The 25186-nt window shown below is 54.1% G+C and overlaps 1 protein-coding gene across 6 annotated transcripts in view; it reads left to right on the top strand.

Moving 5' to 3' along the window:
* LOC306655025 (tyrosine-protein phosphatase non-receptor type substrate 1-like) overlaps positions 1-15412 on the top strand; it is a 41735-nt gene extending 26323 nt beyond the window's left edge. For 4 of the 6 annotated variants that reach the window (XM_079129180.1, XM_079129178.1, XM_079129183.1 and 1 more), the window contains 4 exons: positions 1582-1689; positions 4379-4403; positions 10241-10292; positions 12881-15412. In XM_079129180.1, coding sequence (XP_078985306.1) covers positions 1582-1689; positions 4379-4403; positions 10241-10292; positions 12881-13144 — 449 coding nt within the window. In that variant the 3' untranslated portion in view covers positions 13145-15412. The remainder of the gene's footprint in view (positions 1-1581; positions 1690-4378; positions 4404-10240; positions 10293-12880) is intronic. The other 2 variants (XM_079129181.1, XM_079129179.1) reach the window with 1 other exon arrangement.
* Positions 15413-25186: the final 9774 nt, after the last annotated feature.

Raw genomic sequence — 25186 nt, 5'->3', positions numbered from 1 at the left:
CCCTGTTGAGTTGGGTACAGTCTCCTGGGGCTTTCAAATAACCATTAAGGAAGAAGAGTGGGGTATGGGCCTGACCTGGCATCTGCCTCTTGCCTTTTTCACCTGACACTTGTCCCATCCTCGTGGCCCTCTCTCTCCTTTCTGACCTCAGCCTGGTGTCCCTGACCGCCATTGCACTCTTGCCCCTGGGAGTGGGGTGGGAGGTTCCCACTCCACTTGGCTCAAGGAAACTGGTGCTGCCATGGTACTTACTGTGTCCCACGTGTGGCTGTGTCTGTGGGGCGGTCTCCTCAAGGAGCTCTTCTGGGTCAAGGGCAGGCTCATTTGGGTGAAGGTATTGCATCCACTTTCCCCAGATGGCACTGGGCACCTCCCCCACACACCCTGCCAGTGTGTTGCGAATCGCTTCTTGAAAATAGCAGCATCCTGTTGTCCTCTTGGTGCCACCATGGAAAGATGACCTGTCATCAGGGTGGCTGATGGTTTGTACACAGAGAACCTCTGGACGGATTAGAACAGAGGCCACTTCAGGGCGGCTCCAGGAAACCTGGGTGCTGGTTCGTGGTGTCTCTTTGATTTCACTGAGGCCTGGTTTTCCTAGGATTGTGCACCGTGAGGCAGGGTGTGTGGATTTCTGCTCTGGTTCTGTCACAGGCTTTCTGTGTGGCCTTGTGCAAGTCAGTGCCTCTCTCTCAGCCTCTGCCTTTCAGGGCCGTGTTGAAGGAGCTGAGCTTGGTGACCCCTCAGCTCTGAACCTCTGCTGGTAGGGACGGTGACTGTTTTATTCAGCATTGTAGCTACGGGTCACATAATAGGCACTCAATGAATTCTTTGAGACAGTTTGGAAGAATTGGTTGAGCAGTTGGCTTGTTGGATAATTCTCAGAGCCATCCAATGAGGCAGAGTCTATCATCATCATCCTCGATGACAGAAGAGGACGTTGGTGTGGGGAAGAGGTTCAACTGACCTGCCCAAGGGTCATTAGTTAGGGGCATTGATTTGAACCCACATGTCTGTGGCGTGGAGTCCTGGACCTTCTACCTGTGCCTGGGGCCCCTCCGCCTCTCTTTCTAACCTGGGGGTCCCGATTCAAAGGTCCTAGGCTGTGAGGCCCAGGGCCCAGGCACAGATGGTTGGTCAGCTCCCGACAGCTCTGCAGAGTCCTGCAGCCAGCGGGCACACCAGCCGCCCCTTACCGTCCCTTCTCCCGGCCGCCTGCTGCAGCTAGCTGCCAACTCACAGTTTCAGACGGATCTGTGGTTTCACTCCAGATGAGAAAGAACGTGTTTCTGTTCCTTGGGAGTGAGATCGCCACCCACATCCTGCAGCTGGGCCTCCTTGGTGGCCGTGGCCGTGCCGTCAGGAGCACCCCCCAACCCCGGCCCTCAGCACCATATTTATACTGCTCAGGAGCCACCGCAGACCCCTGGGCGTCACATGTCCGTGTGACTCAGACGCTTCGCAGGCCCGGCCAGGTGTTCTGTTGGCAATGTCCGCCTAGTTATGGAAAGGGGCAGTGAGTTTGGTTTTCCTGTGTTTTCCTTCCACATAAGTGAAGCCTGTCCTCTATGTGGTCCTCAGGCAACACTAGCAATTGGAACGTCTTCATTGTGGTGGGCGTGGTGTGTGCCCTGCTGGTGGTCCTGCTGATGGCGGCCCTCTACCTCCTCCGAATCAAACAGAAGAAAGGTAGGCGGTTTCCCCTCTTCCTCCCTCAGAATTTGCCGGTAGGCTTATCCTTCCCAGGACACTAGGTGCTCTGGGCATGGGTGACAAGAAATCCAGAGGTAGCCATGCCGAGGTTGGTGCAGCTGCTGCTCCACACTCTTGGAGTCTGGGAGGGTCACTCTGTGGCCTTCCCCTCGTGGTGGCAAAATGGCTGTCATTGCCCCAGGTCTCACTCCTCCCAGGACCACTTCTGAGGCAGGAAGCAAATTGCTGCCAGGGTGGCAAGAGGGGACTTGGGGCCTCCTCCTGCCAGTCTCAGGGAGGAAACGGTGTTTCCTAGGAGCTGCCGTCAGACTTCCTCCTCCCTCTTATGCATCCGGGTTCCATGCCCAGTGCCAGGCAGCAGGAAGGGAGTGGGGTTAGTACTGTCACCACCTCCAAGGTCAGGGGAGGGATCTACAGGCAGCGTGGACACAGCGCTCCCAAGTAGGAGCCCCCGCAGTCGGTATCACACGAGCCCGGAAACGTGAGCACCCTCTTAGAAAGCCCCTCTCCCAATGGCCCCCGGGAGTGAGGCTGGGGCTGGGGCAGGCCTCTGACTTTGAAGTCCAGCCAACCAGGGCCCCTGATCGCATTTTGTACTCTATAAACAATCCTTCTGCCTCCATGCGCCTCAGTTTCCACATCTATAAAATGGCTCTCGCGGCGCCTGCCTTGGAGGACAGATCTAAGGCCCGAGTCAACTCCTGGGAGATGCCAGGTCTGGCATGTTCTTGGGACCCCAGTGCACATTTCCTCAGCCAGGCTCAGAGGAGGCAGTTCTAAGCTGGTATTTCCGAAACCTTTTTTACTGCAAGCGACAGAAATAACATTTCACATCTCCACCCAACACACCCCTTTAGATAAAATTGAAACTCTGGTATTTTCTTTTTGGTCATATTCTGTTCTCTTCTGTTTAAAGTGGCTGGTTGTGACCCACCACGAGCCACAGACTGCAGAGTGACAGGCGCTGTCCCCAGCTGCCCTCCTGTGGCGGGGCGCCTGGCTGAGCCAGGACAGGTGTGCTGTGTGTGAGTCAGTCTCACATCCCTCCGCTCCAAGCTGCTGTCCCTCCTGGGCTGGCTGGAGTCCACCTGAGCCAGAGGCCGAGCCCCATGCTCCCATCCGGAGGGCCAGCGTCAGGCCCTGCCTCTCCAGGGGGTGCAAGGGCCCGAGGCACCTGCCCCATGGGGGTTTCCCTTCAGTTCCTGGGGAGCTCTACCCTTGTTCTCCCAAGGGTGACAGAGCATTCGTGGTGGCCATCAGTGAAATCCCAGCCGCCCTTTCCAAGACTGTGCCTGACGTCACGCAGGGCTCCTGGCTCACGTGAGCTCATATCTATGGGGTGGGATCAGCGGGCCCTTGTTGCAGAGGAGAATTGGGATCCAAAGGGCTGTAGACACCGAGGAAGCCACTCGGCTCCTGAGTGGTGGGTCTTTATACAGAGCCCAGCTCTCGGACACGGGCCACAGGGACCCCCGCACCCCTGGGCCACTCCCATGTGCCCCACACTCTTCGGGGGCTTTGTGTGTAGTAACACAGTCAATCCCCGCCACAGGCCTCAGTGCAGATTTTGCCAACCCATTTTATAGATGAAGAAACTGAGGCATGGACAAGTGAGAAAGCTTGCTCAGGTCCCCATAGCCGGCAGGAGGGGCCAGGATTCAAAGGCAGGGACCACGTTAGGGTCCACGCGGCACACTGCCTCCTTGCACCCCAAGGAGATGGCCCTACTCCCCGCTTGGGTCCTGGAGGGGTCTACCCCTCCTCCGCCTCAGCACCAGGGTGAAATATCCCCATTTCAGCTCCACCGCTGGCCAGCTGCATGAGCCTGGAAGTCACCCAGTCTCTGGGGTGGAGAGTGAGGGTGATTGGCAGGTGGTCACTAGATTCTCAGAGACAGGTCCCAGCACTTGACCCTCCGACCTCCATTCAGACCTTACTGCCGAGCCCCCTTCCCCATGCCGGCTGCCTGAACTGTCCGGCCCCTGCCAGGCACCAAGCCTGGGGAACCCGGCAGCAGGAATCCCTGCCTGTGGCGACCTCCAGCCTGTTAAAGTGCAGCGCAGAGCACATTCGAGTGCGCACGTTGCTTTTTAATTACGATTTTACAGCAAAATGGGAGTCGAATGGCTGCTCAGCCCCCGAGGCTTCTCTGTGGGATGCCCCATATCACAGGCTTAAAACCTCTGAACCAGACGGACGCTTTCTTTCTTGGAAAGTAGTGATATGTAAATAAATGGATGCAGGGCCCAACCCTGTGAGTTTTAGATGCTCAGAGAGGAAAGGTGACCCACCTGGGGTCACACAGCAGGCTTCACACCTGCTCCCCAACTGTTCTCCAGGACTCCTGGGAGCTGGCTCACTGGAGGGTTCCACTGAGACTCTCGCTTGCATGGAGATGAAGCCCACAGAGGGAAGGCAGATGGCCTCTCCTGGAAGTGGGAAGCCAGGAAGGCCTAGCTTAGATCTCGTGGGCTTCGAGGAAGGTGATAGACCACCTGCCGGGGAGGTGGGCATGGGGACTTCATGTGGTTCTCAGGGTATGATTTAGATAATTACCCCCCACATCGCTGGAGCAAACCTGTGCTAAAAAATGAAAGAAAGACATGTTGCTGGAGAAGTGGTGTTTCCAGCTGACTCACTGGCTTTTGCTTCTCTTCTCTTTCAGCCAAGGGCTCCACTTCTTCCACAAGGTAAGTGCCTCCTGGGCCCGGACACTTTTGCAGTTCTTCCTGGGTGACTTCACAGCCCCCAAACCATGGCGCATCCCCGGCCCGGGCCGCCTCACGTGCATTTCCACTCTTTTGTAACCTGATTGCTCCGGGTCTGCGTTTAATTCTTGTCTCAAATGCCAGGTTTTTGTGCACAGTGGCACTGACTTCTTACCTGCTGTCCCCAGAGGGTGAGGCCCTGATCCAATCCCAGGTGGAGTGAGAGAAACCCCAAGCCCCTCCGTGTCACAAATGTCCCCCACACACTCTGGCCTCACTCCCCAGACCCGAGTCCTCTTCCTGCCTTCTCCTTCGTTGCGTGAAGATGCTTTGAGTACCCTGGCCAGGGCCACGCCAGGGTGGGAGGATGGACTCCCGTCAGGGGCTCAGGTGCTGACCTGGCCTCGCAGAGGGAACGTTAGTTTGTGGATTGACATTTGCGGGGACTTGTTGCCAAATCTCTGGCATGTGTAGCTTTGCTGTGCTGAGCGAGAAGGAGTCCCGACCTTCATGGGCCTCAGACTTGGCAAGGGACGCAGCCAACGAGCATGCAAGTGAAATGATCCAGAATATTCTAACAGGTGGTGACAACTCCAATAGAGCCAAGCGGGTGGAGGTTCCTGGTGGGGGGGCTCTCCTAGGCAGAGGGGCGACTCTGAAGAGGGTATGTGAGCAGAGGCCTGCAGCTGGGAGCTAAGACAGATCAGTGGGCTGCACAGGAGAGCAGCCAGGGCCAAGGCGCTGGGGAGGGATGTGGCGGAGGACGCCCCCTTTGGCTGGGGCAGAGGGAAGGAGCGGAGGCAGGAGATGAGGTCAGGGAGGCTGGTCTTCCATCTCAGCAGATGTGCTGCAGACCTGTGGTTGAAAGATTATTCCAGCATCCGAGAAGGCTCTGGTAATCATCTCCAGCAGAGTAGGGACAGCATTCCGTAGTCTCCCTTGGGAATGTCCGTGTGCGAAAGCAGGTAGACATCTACACTGAACATGAGAAATAAACTGTAAACAGATTCTTATTGTTTCAGGTCAGGTTTTGCTGCCAAATGGATTGTGTGAAACTTCCCTATTTTTAGAGCTTTCTGGATTTCAGAATTGCAGAGCCTTTGGCTTCTAGAAGGGTTTTACTCCCAGTGGGAGAGTGAGCCCTAGGAAGGATGTGGTCTGACTTTTGTTTTAAAACCATCAGCCTGACCACATGTGGAAACCTGGCTTTTGAGGTGGGGATGGAGGCAGAGGAGCTGGCGAGGAGGCTACTGCAGTGGTCCAAGCGGATGTTGGTGGCCGGGACCTGGGTGGTGGGTGGGCTGAGAAATGGTCAGATTCTAGACTTAGTTTGAAGGGAGATCAAGAGACTTTCTGATGGATGAGATGTAGAATCAAGGACAACTCCAAGGTTGGGGCAATGTGGTGCTGTGTCCTGAGCTGGGGGGTTGCAGGTGATGAGTGTGGTGATAAAGGAACTACTGGGCTCTGTGGTTGCACATAGTAGGAGCTTCTCACCCACCCACAGGGGCATTGGGAAACACCTTGTGCCATTCTCCTGCCCAGAATAGAAAGTCCTAGGGCCCGTGAGATAAAGCCGTGCCTCCTGCTCTGGCCTCCATGGGCGTGGCCCAGGCTGAGCCTGCCCAGCCTCCCAGCCTCCTCCCCCAAACACGCAGCACCCTCCTGACATCCCAGGGAATACTGTCCGGTTGCCTGTCACATCCCCACACCTGGCGCACGCCTTCCAGGGGCCAGACTCATCTCCATCCTCTGCTGAGAGGCCTTTAGTGACTCCCTAGGGCCTCCAAGATGAAGTCCAGAGGCCTGGAGGCCCTCACGGCCGGCCTGGGCTGGCGTGAACAGTTTCGCTTCTGTCCTCCCCACCAGGCCTCATGCTGAATGGCTGAGCCAGGTCGCTCCCTTCCTGCCACACGGGCACCTCACTGTCCTCCTAACCCTGTGCACTGGCCTCTCCTGGGTGGACACCCACATGTACCGCCAGGGTCTCCACAGCTCTGGGGCAGGGACCCCTCTGGGCGCTGCAAACCACACCTCCTGGGGTAGCCAGAGGGGGCACCCCTGCCTTCACATGGTCACCCCCCGCCCTTCCTGCTGAGCTCAGCCAGAGGGTGCCCTCCTCCAGGCTTGGGGGCTTCCTGGAAGGGGACCAGTGTCCAGTAGAGGTGTGCTGAGTGAGTGAAGGAGCGCCGTCCCTACCTCCACTGCCCCAGGCTGGTCCTTCGCAGAATCCCAAAGCCCTGCTCTCCACGGGAGGCACCTCTCTCCTGTTTTGTCCTGCCCTTGACTTTCCTTTCTACTTGTCTCACCTTCCCAGTTACACAGGACATTCTGGAAGCAAAGAGCCGTAAGCGTGTCCACAGTAGTGACAGCAGTACCGTTAACTGAGCATTTACTGCATCCTATGCGCTGATCTGTCCCTTTCTATACCTGCTCCCACTTGGTGACTTTCGTTTCTGCAAAGCCCTGTGATTTGTTCCTATCCCTGTCACAGGACACGGGTTCCCAGCGGGAGTGTGTGGCAGAATCCTGGGGAGGCCTGTGCAGGCAGACGGCACCCCGAGTCTCTGAGTCAGGATTCCTCTCTAGCCAGTGCTGTTCTGGAGCCACACTTTGAGAACCCCATTCTAGAAGGTTACTACTGTCCTGGTCATATGGTGAGGTACAGAGAGGTCACGTGACATTCCCCAGGTCCTACCACTCAGACTTGTGGGACCCAAGACTCCAGCCTCTTCGGGCACCCTTCCTCCTGGCTGCGCTGCCTCCCACTACCTGGTTCTCCTTCCCCAAGAGAAGCCGGGCGTTTTCCGCCTGTTTCTTCCTCTTCCAGCCTGAGCCTACCGTGCTCCATCTCTAAAGCGGAGCCACAGCTCCTGAGTGGTAGCGGCGCTTCCCGGCCGAGGCTGCTGGGCTCTGGCCGACTGGAATCAGTCGCTTTCCAGAGGAGCTGGCGCGGGGGACGGCACCAGTGCCAGGGGAGGTGCCCCCCCAGCTCACAGGGCCCTTCAGCTTGCAGCTGGGGAGGGACCGGCCGGCTCTAACCCCTGGGCTGGGAATGCACAGGCAGAGGGCTGCCTGCCGTCTTCTCGGCTCAGACACCAGGAAAGTCTCTGCTCCCTCAATTGGCACTGGGGTTTGTTCAGTTGGCTGTGGGGTCACCTGTCAGACATCTGCCGCGTTTATTCTTAGGATAGTTAGGGCTTTCCTGATTCTTTCGTTTATTCATCTGGATCGGGCCCTGCTGGGTGCTGGAGGCCTGAGCTGGAAGGGAAGCAGAAAAGGGACTAATCTGGGCCCGTGGCACTAGGGTCCAGTGGGAGAGCGCTCATTCACTCACTCAGGGACCAGGTTGCAGCTTCCAGGGTGAACGAGACAAGCCTCGTCCCTCCCACCGGGAGCTCAGCTCCCTTGGGGAGGCAGCTTAGCAGACAAGCTGGAGGCCTAATGATGTCTGCGGGGACTGATGAGATAAGGGAAGGGACGAGCAGACAGAGAGAGCCAGTCCAAGGCGCAGAGGCCAGAGGGGTGAGGGCGGGAGAGAGGGAAGCCCTAGGCGGTCAGCCAGGGCAGGCCACCCAGCGCCTATCCAGACCGATGCAGGGATGGATTGCACCGTGTGGTGAGAGGGGTAAGTGCTCAGCACAGAGAGAATCTTTTCTGCATTTTAACTGTGGAGAATGTTGGGCGCAGTGGCTCCTGCCTGCCATCTCAGAGCCTGGGGAGCTGAGATCACAAGTGTAAGGTCAGCTCCGGCAACTTCGCAAGAACCTGTCTCGAAATAAAAAATAAAAAGGGTTGGGGAGGTAGTTGAGTATCCCTGGGTTCAATCCCCAGTATCCAAAAAAAAAAAAAAAAATGTGGAGAATGGAGGCAGGGAGGCCAGAGAGGAGGCTTTTTAGAAATCTAGAGAGCTAAAAGAGGGAGATGGCAGTGACTGGAATTTGTATATATATACATATATATATATATATATATTTTTTTTTTTTTTAATGGAGTCAGCCAGCGTTGTGGGGATTAGGCTGCAATCTCTCCTTCTTTAGAGAAAGAGAAGAAAATCAAGGATAATTCCCACTTCAGCCTGACTCAGGATGAGTAGTGCCATTCACTGAGATAGAAAGACCAGAAAAAAACTGGATAATTGGTTACAGTCTAACATACTGCTGTGAAAGAAAGGAGCTCAGGGCTTTGAAATGGAGTTTGAGGAGTTCAGTGAAGATTCCCCCTGAAAAGACTGTGTAATATAGGATTTGAGGGAAGAGTTGGAGTGAGGCAGATGAAGAGGCCCGGGGACTGCACGTGCAAAGGCCCTGGGGGCAGTCTGACCGGCATTCACTCCAAGTCAGTCGTTGGGCCTCTGTGCCCATATAGTGAGACAGCATGACAAGGCAACATAAAGCAGAGAGGAAAATGGAAAGAAGGTTAGAGATCACCACAGAGGACAGCCCCGCCATCCCAGCACAGTCAGCAAAGCCTCCCAAGGAGGTGACACCATAGTTAAGTCTTAAAGTGAACCAAGAGAAAAAGCGGGTCATTCAAGGCTATTGTTGAAGCATAAAATGCAAAGCACCAAGTAGCCCGCGTGAAATACTTGGTGGGTGGATCCGCGAGTACGTGAGTGCGGGGGAGGGCTGGGGGAGGGGATGAGCCCGGGAGTTGCAGCCAGGCTGCTGGGACTTCTGAACAGGGCGATGAGTTGGACTTGAACCAGGCTGGCAGCGGGGAGCTGCAGAAGGGCTGCAAACAGCGGGGTGGGCGCAGATCTGCATGGTCTCCCCCGCCAGACGTGTCCCCAATCCTGGAGGGCTGTTGCTGTGGCACGTGGGACGCGTCATGCCCCAGAGCTGCCTTCTGAGCCAAGCGCCTGTGCCAGCTCCGTTCATAACCCCTCTGCCAAGCGCCGCTGCTCACTATCTGACACCCAAGTCACCAGCCTGAGAACTCGCACGACTTCTGCCGAGCAGCGGCTGTGGGGTGGGGGGGCGTATGACCTTGACCGTGACCCCGTGAGCTGAGCCCAGCCGCGCCCTCCAGTGACACAGCCAAGCGACCGGACAGCTCTTTTGATGAACCAAGACAACTTGGTCTTTCTCTTTCTTTCCACCGTAATCCATTGATATTAAATCCCGGAAACCAAAGCGAAGAAGACTGCCCCCGCAAGGCCCCTGCTGTTGGCATCTGCCCTCCCTGGCGCTTTCCCTCCCCGAGATTGTGCCACCCAGATTCGCCTTTCCGGTGATCGCTTACGTGATCGTTTGTAACTTTAAAAAAGTGCCTTCCCGTAAACCTTTTAAACCTTAATGTACAGGTTCATCCTAATTTCCTGATTTCCTAATTTCTCGAGGGGCAGAGACCTGAGAGATAAACCTCCCTCCAGGACCCTGCCTGGGACCCACGGGACAGAAAGTTATTTTGTATGTTGAATTTCCCCCCAAAAGTCAAAAGAGAAGACCCGGTCCAAGCTCTTCCCACGGGGGCTGCCTGGCTGGGTCCTACCTCGCCTCCCCCACCAGCAGCCTGTAAAGCCCTGTTCCTTCCTTACCCGGTGTATCTTCTGAGTATTAATCATTTTTTAGAGATCCCTGCCAACAGAGATTTAAAAAAAAGAAAACAGAAAACGACAGCACATTGTTTAAGCGTCCTTGTTAGTGAGATGGGACCCTTGTCCAAACATTTGATAAGCAGTTGTATTTCTGTGGTGACTCATTCATCCATGTCCTCTCCCCATATAGGAAGTGGAACTTAAATGTTATTCTTATCGATTTGCATAAGCACTTGAGATAGTGCGGGTATTTTTATCTGTGCGTCTCTTTCCATTTTAGGTTGCATGAGCCCGAGAAGAACGCCAGAGATATAACCCAGGTACAGTCCTTGGTGAGCCACCCTTCCTGGGAAACTCAGGGTGTGATTTCCTTGCATCAGCCTAAGTTGCAGATCCGGTTCTAAATTAAGACTGTCCTCCCGGGAGAGAGGCGGGAGGAGAGAGTCTGTGCATTCCTGATTTCCCCAGGTCCTCTGCAGATTCTCCCCTGTGCTCCAGCCAGGAGACTCTGATGTGGCCTTCCCAGGGTACCGCTGTAGAGGGGTGCCAGTCACTATGTGACTGTGTGGCTCATGTGCTGGCCCCAAAAGCCTCTAGCTTTTGCTGAGGGAAAGCCCCTTTGTCGTGAATTACCTCCTGAGGGCACCGTCCCATGACGTCCCATGCTTCCTCAACATTGCTAAGGAGACTTCATGGGCTTCATAGTGGTTGACCTGTTTCTGGGAAACCGAGACCTGCTTTGTTCCAGCTGACAGGGTCAGACCTGGGAGGCAAAGGGACCCTTAGCACCTGGTAATGAGACAGGGGCCCGCTCCGAGCCCGGTGAAGGAGCGCCAGCTGTCCTTGACAGTTCATAGGCAGTTGGCATCATTTTTGACGTAATCGGTTGATGGAGTCAGGCTGGTGGAGGCTGATCACCTCCCCATGCCCTCCTGAGCAGCCCTGGGCAGGAGATTGGGTGGGAACTAGAAAGAAAGTACCATACAATGTCCAGTCATGGTCTTCTCCTTGGTCTGGACTTCTCTCTGGAACCTTCTGGGGAAAGGACAACGATGAGAAGAATTGGTCTTGGAAACCAATAGAAATTCACGCCAGACACTTAATGAGCGCCTGCCTAGTGCCAGGCCCTGGGCCCTGAGCAGGGGCAGTCACCACCCTGTCTGGAGCTGGCAGGCCTGAGCCTTGGGCCCCTGAGGCTGGGCACCCGCTCTTGCTGGGGAGGGACTCTGTTGCCGTGGGTTTTGCAGACAGCAGCTGGGAGCACCTGCCGGGCTCAGGACGGAGGACCCCTGGTGAGGGAAGGCCCCAACCCGAGTGCCAGCAGACTAGCCCAGCTGGGTGACTCTGCCACATCATCAGACCTGCTTAGGTTTCAGTTTCTTCACCTGTAAAATGGGAGCGATGATTCTTCCTGAGCAGGGCTGGGTGAGGCCTTGGGGAGGGGACGTGTGATCAGGTGGTATCCAGAAGCCTGAGGATTGAGATCAGCAGCTGCTGAGTGTGGGGCGAGCAGGGTCTAGTCCACAGTGACCGTGACGAGGTAGGCATGGGGGGGTGCCGGCTTGCCAGTGGCTGAGGCTGAGGTGTTGACAGTAAGCGCTCACGTGTGCCAGGCTCACTTCTGACTGCTTGCCTGGGTGCTTCCACTTGATCCTCACAGCAGCCCTGGCGACAAATACTATCATCATCTGTACTTTACAGACGGGGAAACTGAGGCCCAGAGAGATTGAAGGATCTGCCCAAAGTTGCTTAGCTTGAGAGGGCAGAACCAGAACTCAGACCCAGGCTTTCTGACCCCAGAACCTTTATATCCCCACAAATGGTGATCTCATTCCCTCACAGCTGCTGTTCTGTCTCCCAGGCTTTGGCTTCACCCAGAGTGAGAGTGAAATCTTTGCCATCCGTTGTTCACCCATTCCTCCTTCCCTCTATCCATCCACCTATCCATTCATGCACCCATTCATGCATCCATTAATCTACTCAACCATCTTTCCTTTCATACATACATACATACATACATACATACATTTATTAATCCATCCATCCATCCATCTACCCACCCATCCATCCATCTGTCCATCCATCCATTCATACAAATATCCATCCATCCATTAATCTACTCATCCATGCATTCACTCATTCATTTATTAATCCATCCATCCATCTACCCACCCATCTATCCATGTACCCACCCATCCACCCATCCATCCATTCATCCAGACATCCATCCTTCCATCCACCCATCCATCCATCCACATCCATCCAAACATCCATCCATCCACCCATCCATCCACCCACCCACCCACCCATTCATCTATCTGTCCATCCATCCATCCATTCATCCATCCACCCACCCATTCATCTATCTGTCCATCCATCCATCCACCCATCCATCCATCTACCCATCCATCCATCTACCCACCCATCCACCCATCTGTCCATGCACTCATGCCTTTAACATGAATTGGGCTTCTGTGCCAGCCTTGGTGCCCACATCAACAAATGTCCAATGAACATTAGTTGAATAAACCCAAAAATGAATATGAGTGCCCCCTCCCACTGGGAAACCACATCTATTCTGACCCCAAACTGTCCTGCCCTTGGCAGTGGGTACTGTGATGGGGAAGCATGGTTTGAGGAGCCAGAGGAGAGGCCCAGCCCGGGGCCTGGAGGGCAGAGACACATCTTAGGATAGAGGCATGCTTGAGCTGAAGTGTACCTGACAGATTCCTTACAAAGGAAAGGAGGGGTGGCATCCCAGGCAAAGGGACAGATGCTGGGAGCGAGAGGCGAAGCCACAGGTGACTCCCGTGGGGAGGAAGGAGTCACTGAGGAAGGGCTGCGAGGGGACCGTGCCAGTTCCCAGTTGCTGGTTGAGCAGGCTGGACGCTTCAGAATGGCCTCTCTCCGTCCCTTTTAGATCCAGGACACAAACGACATCAATGACATCACGTATGCAGACCTGAATCTGCCCAAGGAGAAGAAGGCCGCGCCCCGGGCGGCCGAGCCCAATAACCACACGGAGTACGCCAGCATTCAGACTGGCCCACCACCCAGGCCAGAGGACACCCTCACCTACGCCGACCTGGACATGGTACACCTCAGCCGGGCCCCCAAGCAGCCAGCCCCCAAGCCTGAGCCATCCTTCTCGGAGTACGCCAGCGTCCAGGTCCAGAGGAAGTGAACGGACTGCGCTGGGCTCCAGGGGCCTGTCCCCACGAGCTTTCTTGTCCCACATGGAGTGTCCGTGTGGACAGCCACTACAGTCCCCGGACGGCTGGGTGGTGCAGACCCCGGGACCAGGAGTGAGGGTGGCTCCCATCTGCCCAGCCCTGGCTGTCGGGCACTCCCGGGGCAGCCACGCCCCCACACCCTGCACCCCGTCTGGAGACTGATGTTGCCGAACCGGCTGGGGAACCAGCCAGCCCACTGGGGTCCAAGAACTGCCGTGCCTCTGACCATCATGCAGGGGTCTGGGTCGTGGTCTTAGAGACCCTGGCTGCCTCCTTGTCGCTCCAGATCCTGCTCTTCCAGGATGAGGAGGACCAGACCCCCCACCTCCTCTTACCACCTCCACCCAACAGGGGCTTCTGGGAAATTTTTTCCCTGTAGATCAAACGGCCCCCTCTGTGGAAAAGCTGGGAACCTACAAAGCCGAGACCTGAGTCCTGAGACCTGAGGAGGTTGCTGCCGACAGTCCTGGCCTCCCCCTCTGTGGGTTGATGTGCCACAAAGCCCAGGGGAGGAGGGGACCCTCTCCCCTTTCTGGGGCCTCTCTGCGACTCCTGGAGCTTCTGCCAGCCCGCCCCCCGGGCGCTGGGCGCGGCCCGCCTCTCCTCCGCAGCCCCAGCTTGCTTCCTCCAGCCAGCACTAACTCAGCAGCATCGCTCTGGGGACGCCTGTAAATTATTGAGAAATGTGAACCGTGCGATCTTGAAGCCGAGGTGTTAGAAAACTTGATCTGTGGTGTTTCGTTTGGGTTTTTTTGTTTTTGTTTTGCTTTTTGTTTTTTTCTTTTCTTAAAACAACAGCAATGTTATCTTGGCTCTTTGTCACGTGTTGAAGTTCATGGTTGGGTCTTGTGAAGTCTGAGGTTTAACACTTTGTTGTCCTGGAGGGATTTTCTTACAGCAGAAACTGAATGCCTCCAAGTCCCAGCGTCCTGAGGACCTGGAAGAAGGATCCATCCCTGCCGCTGCTCCGTGGAGACTCACTTGACCGAGTCCTCAGCCGGGCCACGCGGCGGGGACTGCTCCCTCTGTGGCCCCACTGTGGTAAGTGCAGACCTGCCCAGAGCTGCTCCAGCCTGCGGTCCTGTCGAGACCCGATGCCTCAGTCTGCTCTTCCGTAGAGTGGGAAGAGGGCCGGTGACACCCCTCCCCACCATCTCTCACAAGCACTTTAGGGACATGCCAGGGGACTGGGGGACATGGAGCCAGGCTGTTTGCCTCACCCCCTTAGCCGTCGCCCCCACCCCATTCCAGCTGTCAGAGCTCACCCCTACAGGAGGAATCTTCCATTTCTGCTCACTAACGCCTTTGGGATCAGACTGGAATAGATCCTGGTCACGACCAGGGAGCTGAGCTCTGAGCCAGTGCAGATCCCCACCTCCAGCCCTCCAGCACTCTGGCTCAGGAGGTTGGGCAGAGGCTGTGACCCAGTGACCCTTTGATTGCCACCCTTCCTGTTGGGTCCGAGGGCCTGGCTGGGTCCAGGACAAGCATGTTACACCTGGTCATTCAGTCTTCACATATAACTTGTCGACTTGAGAAGCGAATGTCCCTGATCCCCGGGCCGTGGGATCCCCAAGGGACTCCTGGCTGTCTGAGCAGAAGCTGAGCCAGCCTGCCCATTTCTGCAGGTACGACAGACAGGTGAGACCCAGGAGCTGGCACAGACCCTGCGCTCCGGGGCCGGTGACTTGGTGTTTTACACTTTGGCATCTGGAAGTTCGCTGAGCCAGTGGGCCATGAGGGCAGCCTTGGCCTGACCAAGCCAGCTCCTCTGTCACATCTGGGAGCCACAGTGGCCCAGTCGCCTGCTCTGGCTATTTCCCAATTCTAAAGGGCTGGCTGGTTCATCTCCCTCTGCTCAGCCCAGAGACAGCACACGTGTGCACACGCACTCACAGACACACAGGATTTTTAAAAGAATGTTTTCTTGGTGCCATTTAAATTCTGTTTTACTTTAATTTTGGGAGGGGGAAGTAGGGAATGAGGCCAAGGAAGACTATAGTTTAGCTCCACCCGGGCAGCCTGGAGAGTCCCCATACCTTGTGTATGGAACCCCAGGAAGAGGAAGAGGTTGAAATAAACCTGCGGAAGGAGTGTGGTTTCAGGAGTTTATTTTCAGACTGTTGGGAAGGAAACAGGCCCCATTTTGTATATAGTTGCAACTTAAACTTTTTGGCTTGCAAAATATTTTTGTAATAAAGATTTCTGGGTAACAATGACGACTTTGGGTACTGTGTGTCCTTGTCTCTGGGGCTATCGTCCGCCTGTCCCCAGGAGCCCAGAGAGGGTCAGATGTGGCCCAGGCAGGGCTTAGAGACCTCTGCAGTGCTTGCTCCTCTCTGCAGGTGTTGTAGACATGGAACTGCTTGCCCTGCCTCCAAAGGAGTCGATGGAGGATGATAGAGATCCAACAGACCAGTGGGCTTGACTCCTGGCTGTGCTGCTTCATAGCCGTGGGGGTCTGAACATCCCTCTTCCTTGAGACATGTGCCCCTCATCTGCACAACAGGGATAATGAAACCCCCTGTGGGGTGCCTGGGGGAATTAAGAGAGGTAGCAGGCACTGAGCCCCATGAGTGGCCCATGGCGGGCTCTCACTAAGTGTTCAGCCTCACCCCCCTGACTCACCCCTGCACAGTGGGGCCGGCAGCCCCTCCACACCTGTGGGACCTTAGGTAAGCAGCTCACCTCCCTGGCTCTTCACTCTCCTCCCGGCAAGCACCAGTGTATAGTAAGTGCTCAAGAAAAGTGACTGTCCTCCCTCCCTTAGGTATTAATACTAGTAATGATAATTGTGTAATAAGGCTAATGCATTAATATGGTATCACTACTCCTTAGCGCCTACTATGTGCCAGCACTGCCTGAAGACCTTTTAAATCTGGTAACTCTGTGAGGTCAGGGCTGTTATTGCCCCAGAGAGGTGATGTCATTTAGACAAGGTCACAAAGCTAATGGGTGATATTGCTGAGCCTCAGACTCCAGCTGTCTGATGTCCGGGCCTGATGACTACCAATGCATTGGGACTGGGGTTGTGGCTCAGTGGTAGAGCACTTGCTTGCCTAGCATGTGTGAGGCACTGGGTTCGAGTCTCAGCACCGCATATAAGTAAATGAATAAAATAAAGGTCCATCAACATCTAAAAATAACCAATACATCAGGTGTTAAGCACCGACTGCAAAATCAGCCATAAGAGCTGCTGGATCCGTGGTGAGTTCCATGCCAAATGCTTCAGTTACTATTCATTTCTTCTCCCAACCACCGTGGGAGGTGGGAACTTGTTTTCCATGCTGTGTAGATGAAGCAATAGTAAGTCAGGTCCCTTCCCCGCTGCCCCATGGGCCAGGGTTGGAGGACAGGAGGCTGTCAGGAGGCTGACTCCTCCCAGCACGAGCTCTCAGTTCCCATCAGCATGGGGGCTGTGGTTGTGCCCATTTCGCAGGAAAGAGCATTGAGTTTCCAGGAGTACACGCAACATGGCCAATCAGGTTGGGTCTGGCTGGAATCCACAAGCCCCCACCCCCGGCCTGGTCCGCGTGCTCAGGGTCCATGCCTGCAGGACTCAGAGGTCCTTGGCATCTCAGGACAGGACCTTGGCTGTGACAGATCTCGGCAGGTTCCTGGCCCTCTGCCTCTCCCTTGGGGCCCCGTCCGTGAAATATGCGCACCGCTTGCAGGGACGGGTATTCAATCCAGGAGAAGGGGGCGGGGAGAGGCCTCTTTCCTGAGAAGGCGGCCGGTGATGGACTGCGTGTCCAGGCAAGGAGACTTGGGGGAGGTGTTTTATGCCGCGCCTGGGCCTCTCTTCTCCACAGCCCAAATCTCCAGGGTTGGAGGTTGGCAGGTAAAACAAAAGTTGATGGGCGCCAAGTGGCCTTTTTCCTGCCCGCCAGGAAATCATTCAAGCACTTGGCATTTATCGGGCACCTCTCCTGGGGTTCTTCCTCGTACAGAGGAGACGCTTCCTCCCTCCCTCCATAAGGACCAGCCCACGGCCCCTGCCCACTGTAGGGGATGACCGGGAAAATCTCCACCCCACCTCCCAAGACTGCCCCACCTCGAAAGCCCCTGTCTCTTTGAGCGTAGTCTCAAAGCCAAGAATCGACCAAGGCTTATTTATTTTATTTAACTTTTATGTGAGCACACACCACATAACAGACACTCTCCTAAACTCTGTACAAATATTAACTTATTTAACACCAATTCCCTCCATCCTCTTAACCTATAAGATAGATACTATAATTACCCCATTTAATAAAGAAATTGAAACACAGACAGATTCAACATCTTGCTCCAAGCTGAGAAGCGACTCTGGGGATGCGGCCCAGCCAGGACTGAGCCGGCTTGACGGGGGCCAGGGACTGCTGGAGACCCAGTGGGGTTCACGGGAAGTGGCTGGGGTGCACCAGACTCTGTGGGAAGCCAGGAAACCCCACGTGACCTCATCACTGAAGCATCAGAGCGTCAGCCTGGTCACCAGCCAGCCAGGGCACCCTGGAGTCTCGGGGGGCTCTGCCCGCCACTTCTGGGGTCTCCAGCGTCCCCCTCCATCACAGAGCGGCTTCACCTGGGTCTTGGTTTGTTTTCTGAACATGAGTTCATGACATGGAAAATGCTGCATTTTTAGGGTGTGTGTGTGTACTGGGCATTGAACCCAGGGGCACTCGACCACCGAGCCACATCCCCAGCCCTATTTTGTACTTTATTTAGAGACAGGGTCTCACTGACTTGCTTAGTGCCTCGCCATTGCCGAGGCTGGCTTTGAACTCACGATCCTCCTGCCTCAGCTGCCACCCTCGCCCCACCGGTGCTGTCGGGATTACAGGTAGGCGGCTGAAAATGCTTCTTAAAACAGACACGTGCCCCAGGTGTGCAAAAACTTGGTGATGGAGGTCAGAGTGGCTACTTACCCTTGGCAGGAACATGAGGAGGGCCTGGGGAGGGGCCATTCTGGACCTTCCCTCGTGGCTCCTGGGGTGTTTGCATAGGCAAACATTCCTCAAGCTGCCCTCTGCATGCATCTCCCAGCATAAAAGTCAGACCTCAAATTTTTGCAAAGACTGGTACCCCAGCCTGCCCCCATCCTTGGACGCCTGCCCCATTGTGACAATTTCAAAGCAGAGTCCACATCTCGTCTTTGGTCCCCAAACGCAGGCCAGGGTCTGGTCCCGGTAGGAGCCCAAGGAGCATCATCAAGTTAATTCAAAAGATAGCATCCCAGTGACCAAAATAGCACATGAACCCGGGAAAGAAGCAGTGCCAAACCGGGCAGGAAGATCAAGGACAGCTAGGAGGACACACCGTTTATCTGTCATCACTTCATCTGCTGAGGCGCCGCTAATTACTCTCCCTCCCATGCAGCTTCGCTCCCCATCCCTCCTCCCTCCAGCCTGCGACTTGGAGGCAGAGCCTTGCCCTGCAACCTTGCACCAATGGCTTCATCTCTGAGCCTCGGTTTGCTCACCTGTGAAATGGGGAGAGTAGCCATGTGCACCTCCACTCGGGGGTCTAGGGAGGGTTAAATGAGAAAACAGACACCAGAACCTCCTCAGCAGTGTGACCCCTGCAGCGCCCAACACCACACACACACACACACACACACACAAGCACAGATACACACAGACACAGACACACACACACAAGCACAGACACACACACACACACACTCACATTCCTCACCCATACACCAAGGCCAGGTTATCACAGGAGCCCTATGTTGGCGACTCTTCGCTCCTGGCTGAAATTACCGTACCAAGTCCCTGTTTCCCTCATGAGCCTGAAATGGCTCCCATGTACCGACTCTGGGGAGTCTCATGCACCAGCCTGATTTTCAGGGTCCTCTTTTCTACATCCTTGCCTGAACTGTGAAAGGACATTTCCTGCTCCCTGTCCCTTACCTCCAGCCACAACTGGACTCTCTGGCTAAGCGGGTCCTCCTGTCCCACCAATTACCAGCTGAAATCTCCTTTGACCTTCCTGGACCTACAGAGGGTTACTCTGCCTATGACCTGACATCCTTTCAACCATACATGAGTCCCCAACCCCAGAACCTCACGCCCCACGGCAGGGATCCAGCCCTCAGGATGAGGAGGTCACAGTCTAGCTCATGCTGATGGCGTGCTGGTCACTTGCATTGTCTCACAGAGCCTTGACGCTCCTTGCAAATGGGTGCTATGTGTCCATTTTGCAGATAAGAAAATTAAGACTGGGAGAGGGAAAGGGATAAGATCCAGATCACTCATTTAGCTAACAATTGTTCCTCAAGCTCCTCTGGGGAACATGGCTCTGTGCAAAACTCTGAGGATATAATGTTGATGAAAGATAGGCCGCCCCCGGATGAGCTCATGAGGAATGAGGAAGCCGGAGCAGCAGCAATCTCAATGCAGACATGAGGCTGCAGCGCTGTCCAGCGCCCGAAGTGAACACGTTAGCAAGTGAGCCAGCAGGAGGGAGGTAGACATGGAGGGCCGGGGCTTTCGAAACAGGAACATGAGAATAAAATGTTCAGCTTAGACAGAAAGCTGGTGAATGTTCTGCAAGGTGACGAAACCATACCTTTGGAGTTAGTTAGCTGTTTAGCCTGATGGAAGTCATTTACACCTCTACCAGACAAAATCTCCAAATTAGCATGTATGATAGCTTTGTAAAATCTGGGCCCTAACTGAACAGCAAAGACAAACTCAGGTATATTTCCTGAAAGAATTAACCAATCCTTTAGTGGGTCTTTGAAACAATGCCCCAGCGTGGCCCTGAAAGGGAACGTCACCTTTCTTTGCCTTCTTTCCAAGTCGGGGTTTCTTTTTTTTATTAGGGGAAAGTGCGTAGGCCTCGCTCAGCCTGCATGGGGCAGAAAGTCTCCCCAAAGAGGAAATTCCTGAGTTGAGACCTAAAGGATGAGTAAGGATGAGCCAGACAGTGCCGAGAAGCCAGTGCCAGGCAGGGAGCAGACTTCCGCATGTGAGCTGGTCCCTGCCAGGATCTGTAGCCCCACCTTCCATGACTCTCTCCCTTGCCCCTGCACCAGCAACTCCAGCCTGCTTCCATTTCTAAAGGGAGCCACAGGGCCTTTGCACATGTTCCCTCCGCCTATAACACTCACTGGGCCTTTCCCGCTTACCGTCCATACCAGAGGCTGGATTCCTTCTTCAAACACTTCCATAGCAACTGTGGCCAGCACTTCTCCCTGGGAACCCTTGTTGTCCTTTGTAATTACACTTGGCCTCACAGTGCTTGATTAACATCCCTCTCCTCTACTGCCCTGGGGAGCTGCCTCGGGGTAAGGAGGTGGCTGGTTTGTACTCTGCGCAATTCCCACACTCTGCCTACAGGAAGCACCCAACAGTATTTGTTGGATGAATGGAGGATGAATGGGAAATGGAAGGAGGGGGGGGCGAACAGGTGTATTGATAGATGCATGGAAGGATGGGTAGATAGGAGGATGGGATAGACGGATGGATGAGTGGATGGATGGGAGCTTGAATTAAGAAGATAGATAGGAAGATGGATGGATAGATGGATGGGTGGATAGATGGATGGATGGCTGATGGATGGATGGATGGGAGGTTGAATTAAGAAGATGGATAGGAAGATGGATGGATAGATGGATGGATGGATGGATGGATGGATGGATGGATAGATGGATGGATGGTGGATGGATGGATAGATGGATGGATGGTGGATGGATGGACGGAGGATGGAGAGATGGATGGACAAATGGGAGATTGGATGGAAGGATGGACAGACAGATGGAAGGTTGGATGGGAGGAGGAATGGGTAAGAAGGGAGGGAGGCAGGAAAGTGAGAGGGAAGAAAGAAGGACACGAAGGTTTGATACTTCTTGGAGTCTCAGGAGAAATGAGAGCTCTGGCTGGCATGTTTGGAGCTAGATTCAAACCCCAGTCCACCTGACTGTGCCCCTGAGTCCTCCTGCCTTTCATCGTGATCCTGGATTAAGAGCAATCACTCTTCAAAAACTGGATGCACGCTCCCCAGCAGGCAAGCAGCCAGTGGCCCCCGTCTAAGCCTTTGGTGCCTCTTCTAGGGAAACTGGGGCTATACTTAGAAAACAGGATGGAAGATTGCAGAGATTTCTCTGTCCTGAAATTGCACAACCCAAGCTCTGCGGTGAGAGGCCCAACTTCGAGAGCCGCCGGCGATCTGCCACTCAGCCGACGTGTCCTCCTGGCCCCACTTCAAGGACAACAAGCCAAGCCCTTGTGGTGGAAGGTGCCGCTCCCACCAGCCCGGCCTTCTGCCCCCGCAGGCCCGCTCTGGGCAGGGTCAGCTGGTGCCGCAGCCGGTCGCGTGGATCCGGGCCACAGACCCGTCTCCAGAATGAGGCCGGGTGAGAGTTTAATGGCGAGGAGGCTGAGGCCTGGCTGGGGCTGTCGGCTGGGTTCTGCCACGGCTCCCTGGGTGCCAGTAAATGGACCTCGTGCACATGCAGATTAACGCATTATCGCTGATATTATGTGCGGGACGCAGAGGCGCTTGAGCAGCCAGGCCGGGAGCTGCCATTACCGCAGGACCTTTTGCTGGAAATTTTTTCTTGGGGCAATTAAATCTTCAGCTGTCTCCTCACAGGGAGTGCCAGCTTGCATTTTAATTATTCTTAAAAGAGGGAAGTAGGGGAAAGGACACACAGCAAAGAATTAAAAAATAACAATCTGCTTCATAAACAGGGCCATCCCTGGGCGACTGTGCGTCTCTGCTGGGAAGCGTCTCCCCCACAACTCCATCTGCCCTTGACCCCTGGGCTCCAGGCTCCCAGGGCTGCTTTGTGGGGAGGAGGAGGAGGGGAAGGGAAAGAGCATGGGTATGAAATCCGCGCTGATGTCAGTGGGGAGGTGACTCACCGTCCTCTTTGCGCTTCCCCACGTCCTATGGGGTGGAAGTTATCAACCTCATTTTATAGAGGAAGAAACTGAGACAGAAAATAATTGGTAATAACCTGACTTCCAGCAATAAAAAGGAAGGAAGGATAGCTACAGGCAACAGGCTGGGGCATCTCAAAAACCCCAACGGAGTCAGAGCTAAGGAAAGCAAACTACGGTTCCGTTCATGTCAAGTTCTAGAACCAGCAAAACTCACCCATCAGGTGTTGGGGGAGAGGGAGGGAATTGACTGGAAGAGGCAGAGAAAACTTCTAGGGCGATGGAAATGTTCTTTACCTTGATTGAGGTGGTGCCTAGAAGCGGGTATCATCTATCAGCGCTCGTCAAAGTGTGTCCTTAAAAATGAATGTCTTTTAATCCCAGTGGCTCAGGAGGCTGAGGCAGGAGGATGGCAAGTTCAAAGTCAGCCTCAGCAACTTAGTAAGGCCCTAAGCCCGTCAGTGAGACCCTGTCTCTAAATGTAAAAAGGGCTGGGGAGGTGGCTCAGTGGTTAAATGCCCCTGGGTTCAATTCCTGGTACCAAAGAACAGTGCATTTTATTATTTATTAGTTACAACTTAATAAAATTGATTTTGAAAGAAATAATAGCACACACTGATGAGTTAATATTTATCTAGACCTGGCCGCATGCCGGTTCTTCTTGACTGCACTTCTCATGGTTTAAACTGTTGCTACCTCACGCCAATCTGTGACACCACTCCTCACCTCCCCAGGGGAGGAAACTGAAGCAGAGCAACATTCAGAAATGTCCCCAAGGAGACCACTGGCAGGAGCAGAGGCGGGGCTCAGATGCCCTCAGGCCGAGCCAAAGCCTTGAAAGTGAAATCCGGGACTCCCCAGCCTTTGAGTGCTGGAGGCGGATTGAATCTGGGGCCTGCAGAAGGGAAACCCCATCATCGGTCAGAGAAACATTTACTCAGTCTCTACTTGGGTAGCTACGTGGAGAACAGACAAATCCAGGCCCCACTGAGAAGAAAGGAGATCCCCAAATAATCAGAAAAGTAAACGTGACCTGGATGTGGTGACCCACATCTGTAGTGCCAGCGCCCAGGAGGCTGAGGGCGGAGGCAGGAGGATGGCCTGAACCCAGGAATAGCAGATAGGCCTGGGCAACGCAGTGAGACCCCATCTCAAAACAACAACAACAAAACCCCAAAACAAACAAACAAAAAAAAACTACGGACTAGTGATCTTCTTGAATACTGAAAAATCAGTACGTTTCTCTAGAGAATGTATTTTTACGTTTCTCTAAAGAATGTATTTTTACTTTAATGGCTAATTGGTCCGTATTCATCTGAACTGTCCTTTCAGTTAATTGCAGTGTCAAAGTTCAGAGAGTCACAAAAGTCACTATGCATTACAACTACATGGCAAACTTTTTTTGCCATCTTTACTTATATACCTTGTGACAGAATCAATATGTTCTGAACTTTATCTTTAATACGATATAAGGGCATATGCTAAAAGAAGTTTGAGAGAAACTCAAGAGAGACGCCTTGACTGCTTACGAAAATGTATTGCCTGAAATATTGCTGGAACATATGGATTGGTCGAACCTCCTTACTAATATTAGAAGAGATGATTGCAAAATTTATAGTAAGTATAAAATAGATGCTCAGCAAAAAGATAAAACAATTAAGCTAAATGTAAGTTGATATCATTATGTGTCATTCAAATTTTTATAAAGTTTATAAAATTTAAAAAACCTTTTATAAAATAGTTCATCCTATCATAGAGTCACAATGTAGTCTTGGATGGTATTTCTATAAATAAATTGAAAGATTTATGGGAAAAAGAGAAAGAAATGCAAAGTCAGCCACAAGAGCCTAGGAGGGCGAGCTGGCAAGGGAGCCCAGACGCACCCCACACCCTCAGCTCACAAAGAGGCGCCGCCCTGTGTGCACCGGATTCCTCAGCCACCTGCTCCTGACTGGTTCCCTTCCCAGCTGTGAGCTGCTGATGCAGGGCGAGTTGCAGGGGCTCATCTTTCAGGAACTGTGGCAAAGCCCTTTGAAGTCCCCGCCCTGCTCCAGGCACCTGGAGCCTGGAACGCAGTTATTCCACCAACGGCTCCGTGCATTCTCCTGCTGGGGTGCCAAGAGAGCCACATTCCAAACACAGTGACAGCTGGGAGCATCAGGAGCCTGAGCCAAGCCACCATGCCCTGTGGAGCCCCGAGTGGCCCTGGTTCAAGGAACTGGGATGTGGCTTCCAGGCCCGCTGCTCCAAATGTCGACGTCCCTGGCTTGTGGTCAGCGTGTGTTGCAGGTCCCCGGTGGACCCTGGGAGCACATCACCTAGTGTATTCCTCTCGGTCGCTCTGGGCCATCATCTGTGGTTCCCAGGTGAACAGAGAAGGAGAGTGACTTGCCCAAGATCACACAGAGCTTGTAGAAGCAGAATTGGCCTGTTCACAGCCTCCTGAAGCTCCCACCTCTCCACCCCAGAGATCACCTCTCTACCCCGGTTACTAAATATTTGGGGGCAAATCAGACCCTCTGACTTCCGGCTCCCACACTTCTCAGCTGTGTGGCCTTGGGCAAGTTTCTGTGCCAGCTTCCTCCTCTGTGAATGGCGCCAAACACCAAACCAGCCCCAGTAAGTTACGGTGACAATCCCGTGAGACAAGTCAACAAATGTCAAAGTGGTTAGAACTGGGCCCAGGTGACTGCGACCCTCGGAATCCGGGGGGCAATGCGAGTCGTATGGGCTTTGGTTCATTCATGCTTTTTCATCAATGGCTTCATATCTACCATACGTATTTGGGGCACCTTTCAAGTAAGAGCTAGGGGTCCACCTCATTCTTTTAAACAGCTTCAGGACATCCTGGTGTTTGTTTTCTCCTTCCCCAAACAGAGCAGGCAGCTTCTGGATGCCACACAAGGACACCTGCACCCGCCCTGCCCCATTAAGTCTTTGCTCTCCGTTCTAGTGGGAGAGATAATTAATAAGAAGACAAATAAATAACTGAGACCATGTCACCTTCTGCTGAGCGCTATGAAGAAAATAAGATGGGCAAAAAGATGGAGAGATGCTGGGTGGAGGAGGGAGACATTTAGACGGATGGTGCTTGTACTGCCCCCTGGAGGAAGAGAAGGGCAC

The sequence above is a fragment of the Sciurus vulgaris genome, assembly GCF_902686455.1.
Source record: "Sciurus vulgaris genome assembly, chromosome: 2".
NCBI classification, from domain to species: Eukaryota; Metazoa; Chordata; class Mammalia; order Rodentia; family Sciuridae; genus Sciurus; species Sciurus vulgaris.
Note: the sequence above shows the minus strand (reverse complement) of the source record. Positions and strands in the feature narration are given on the sequence as shown.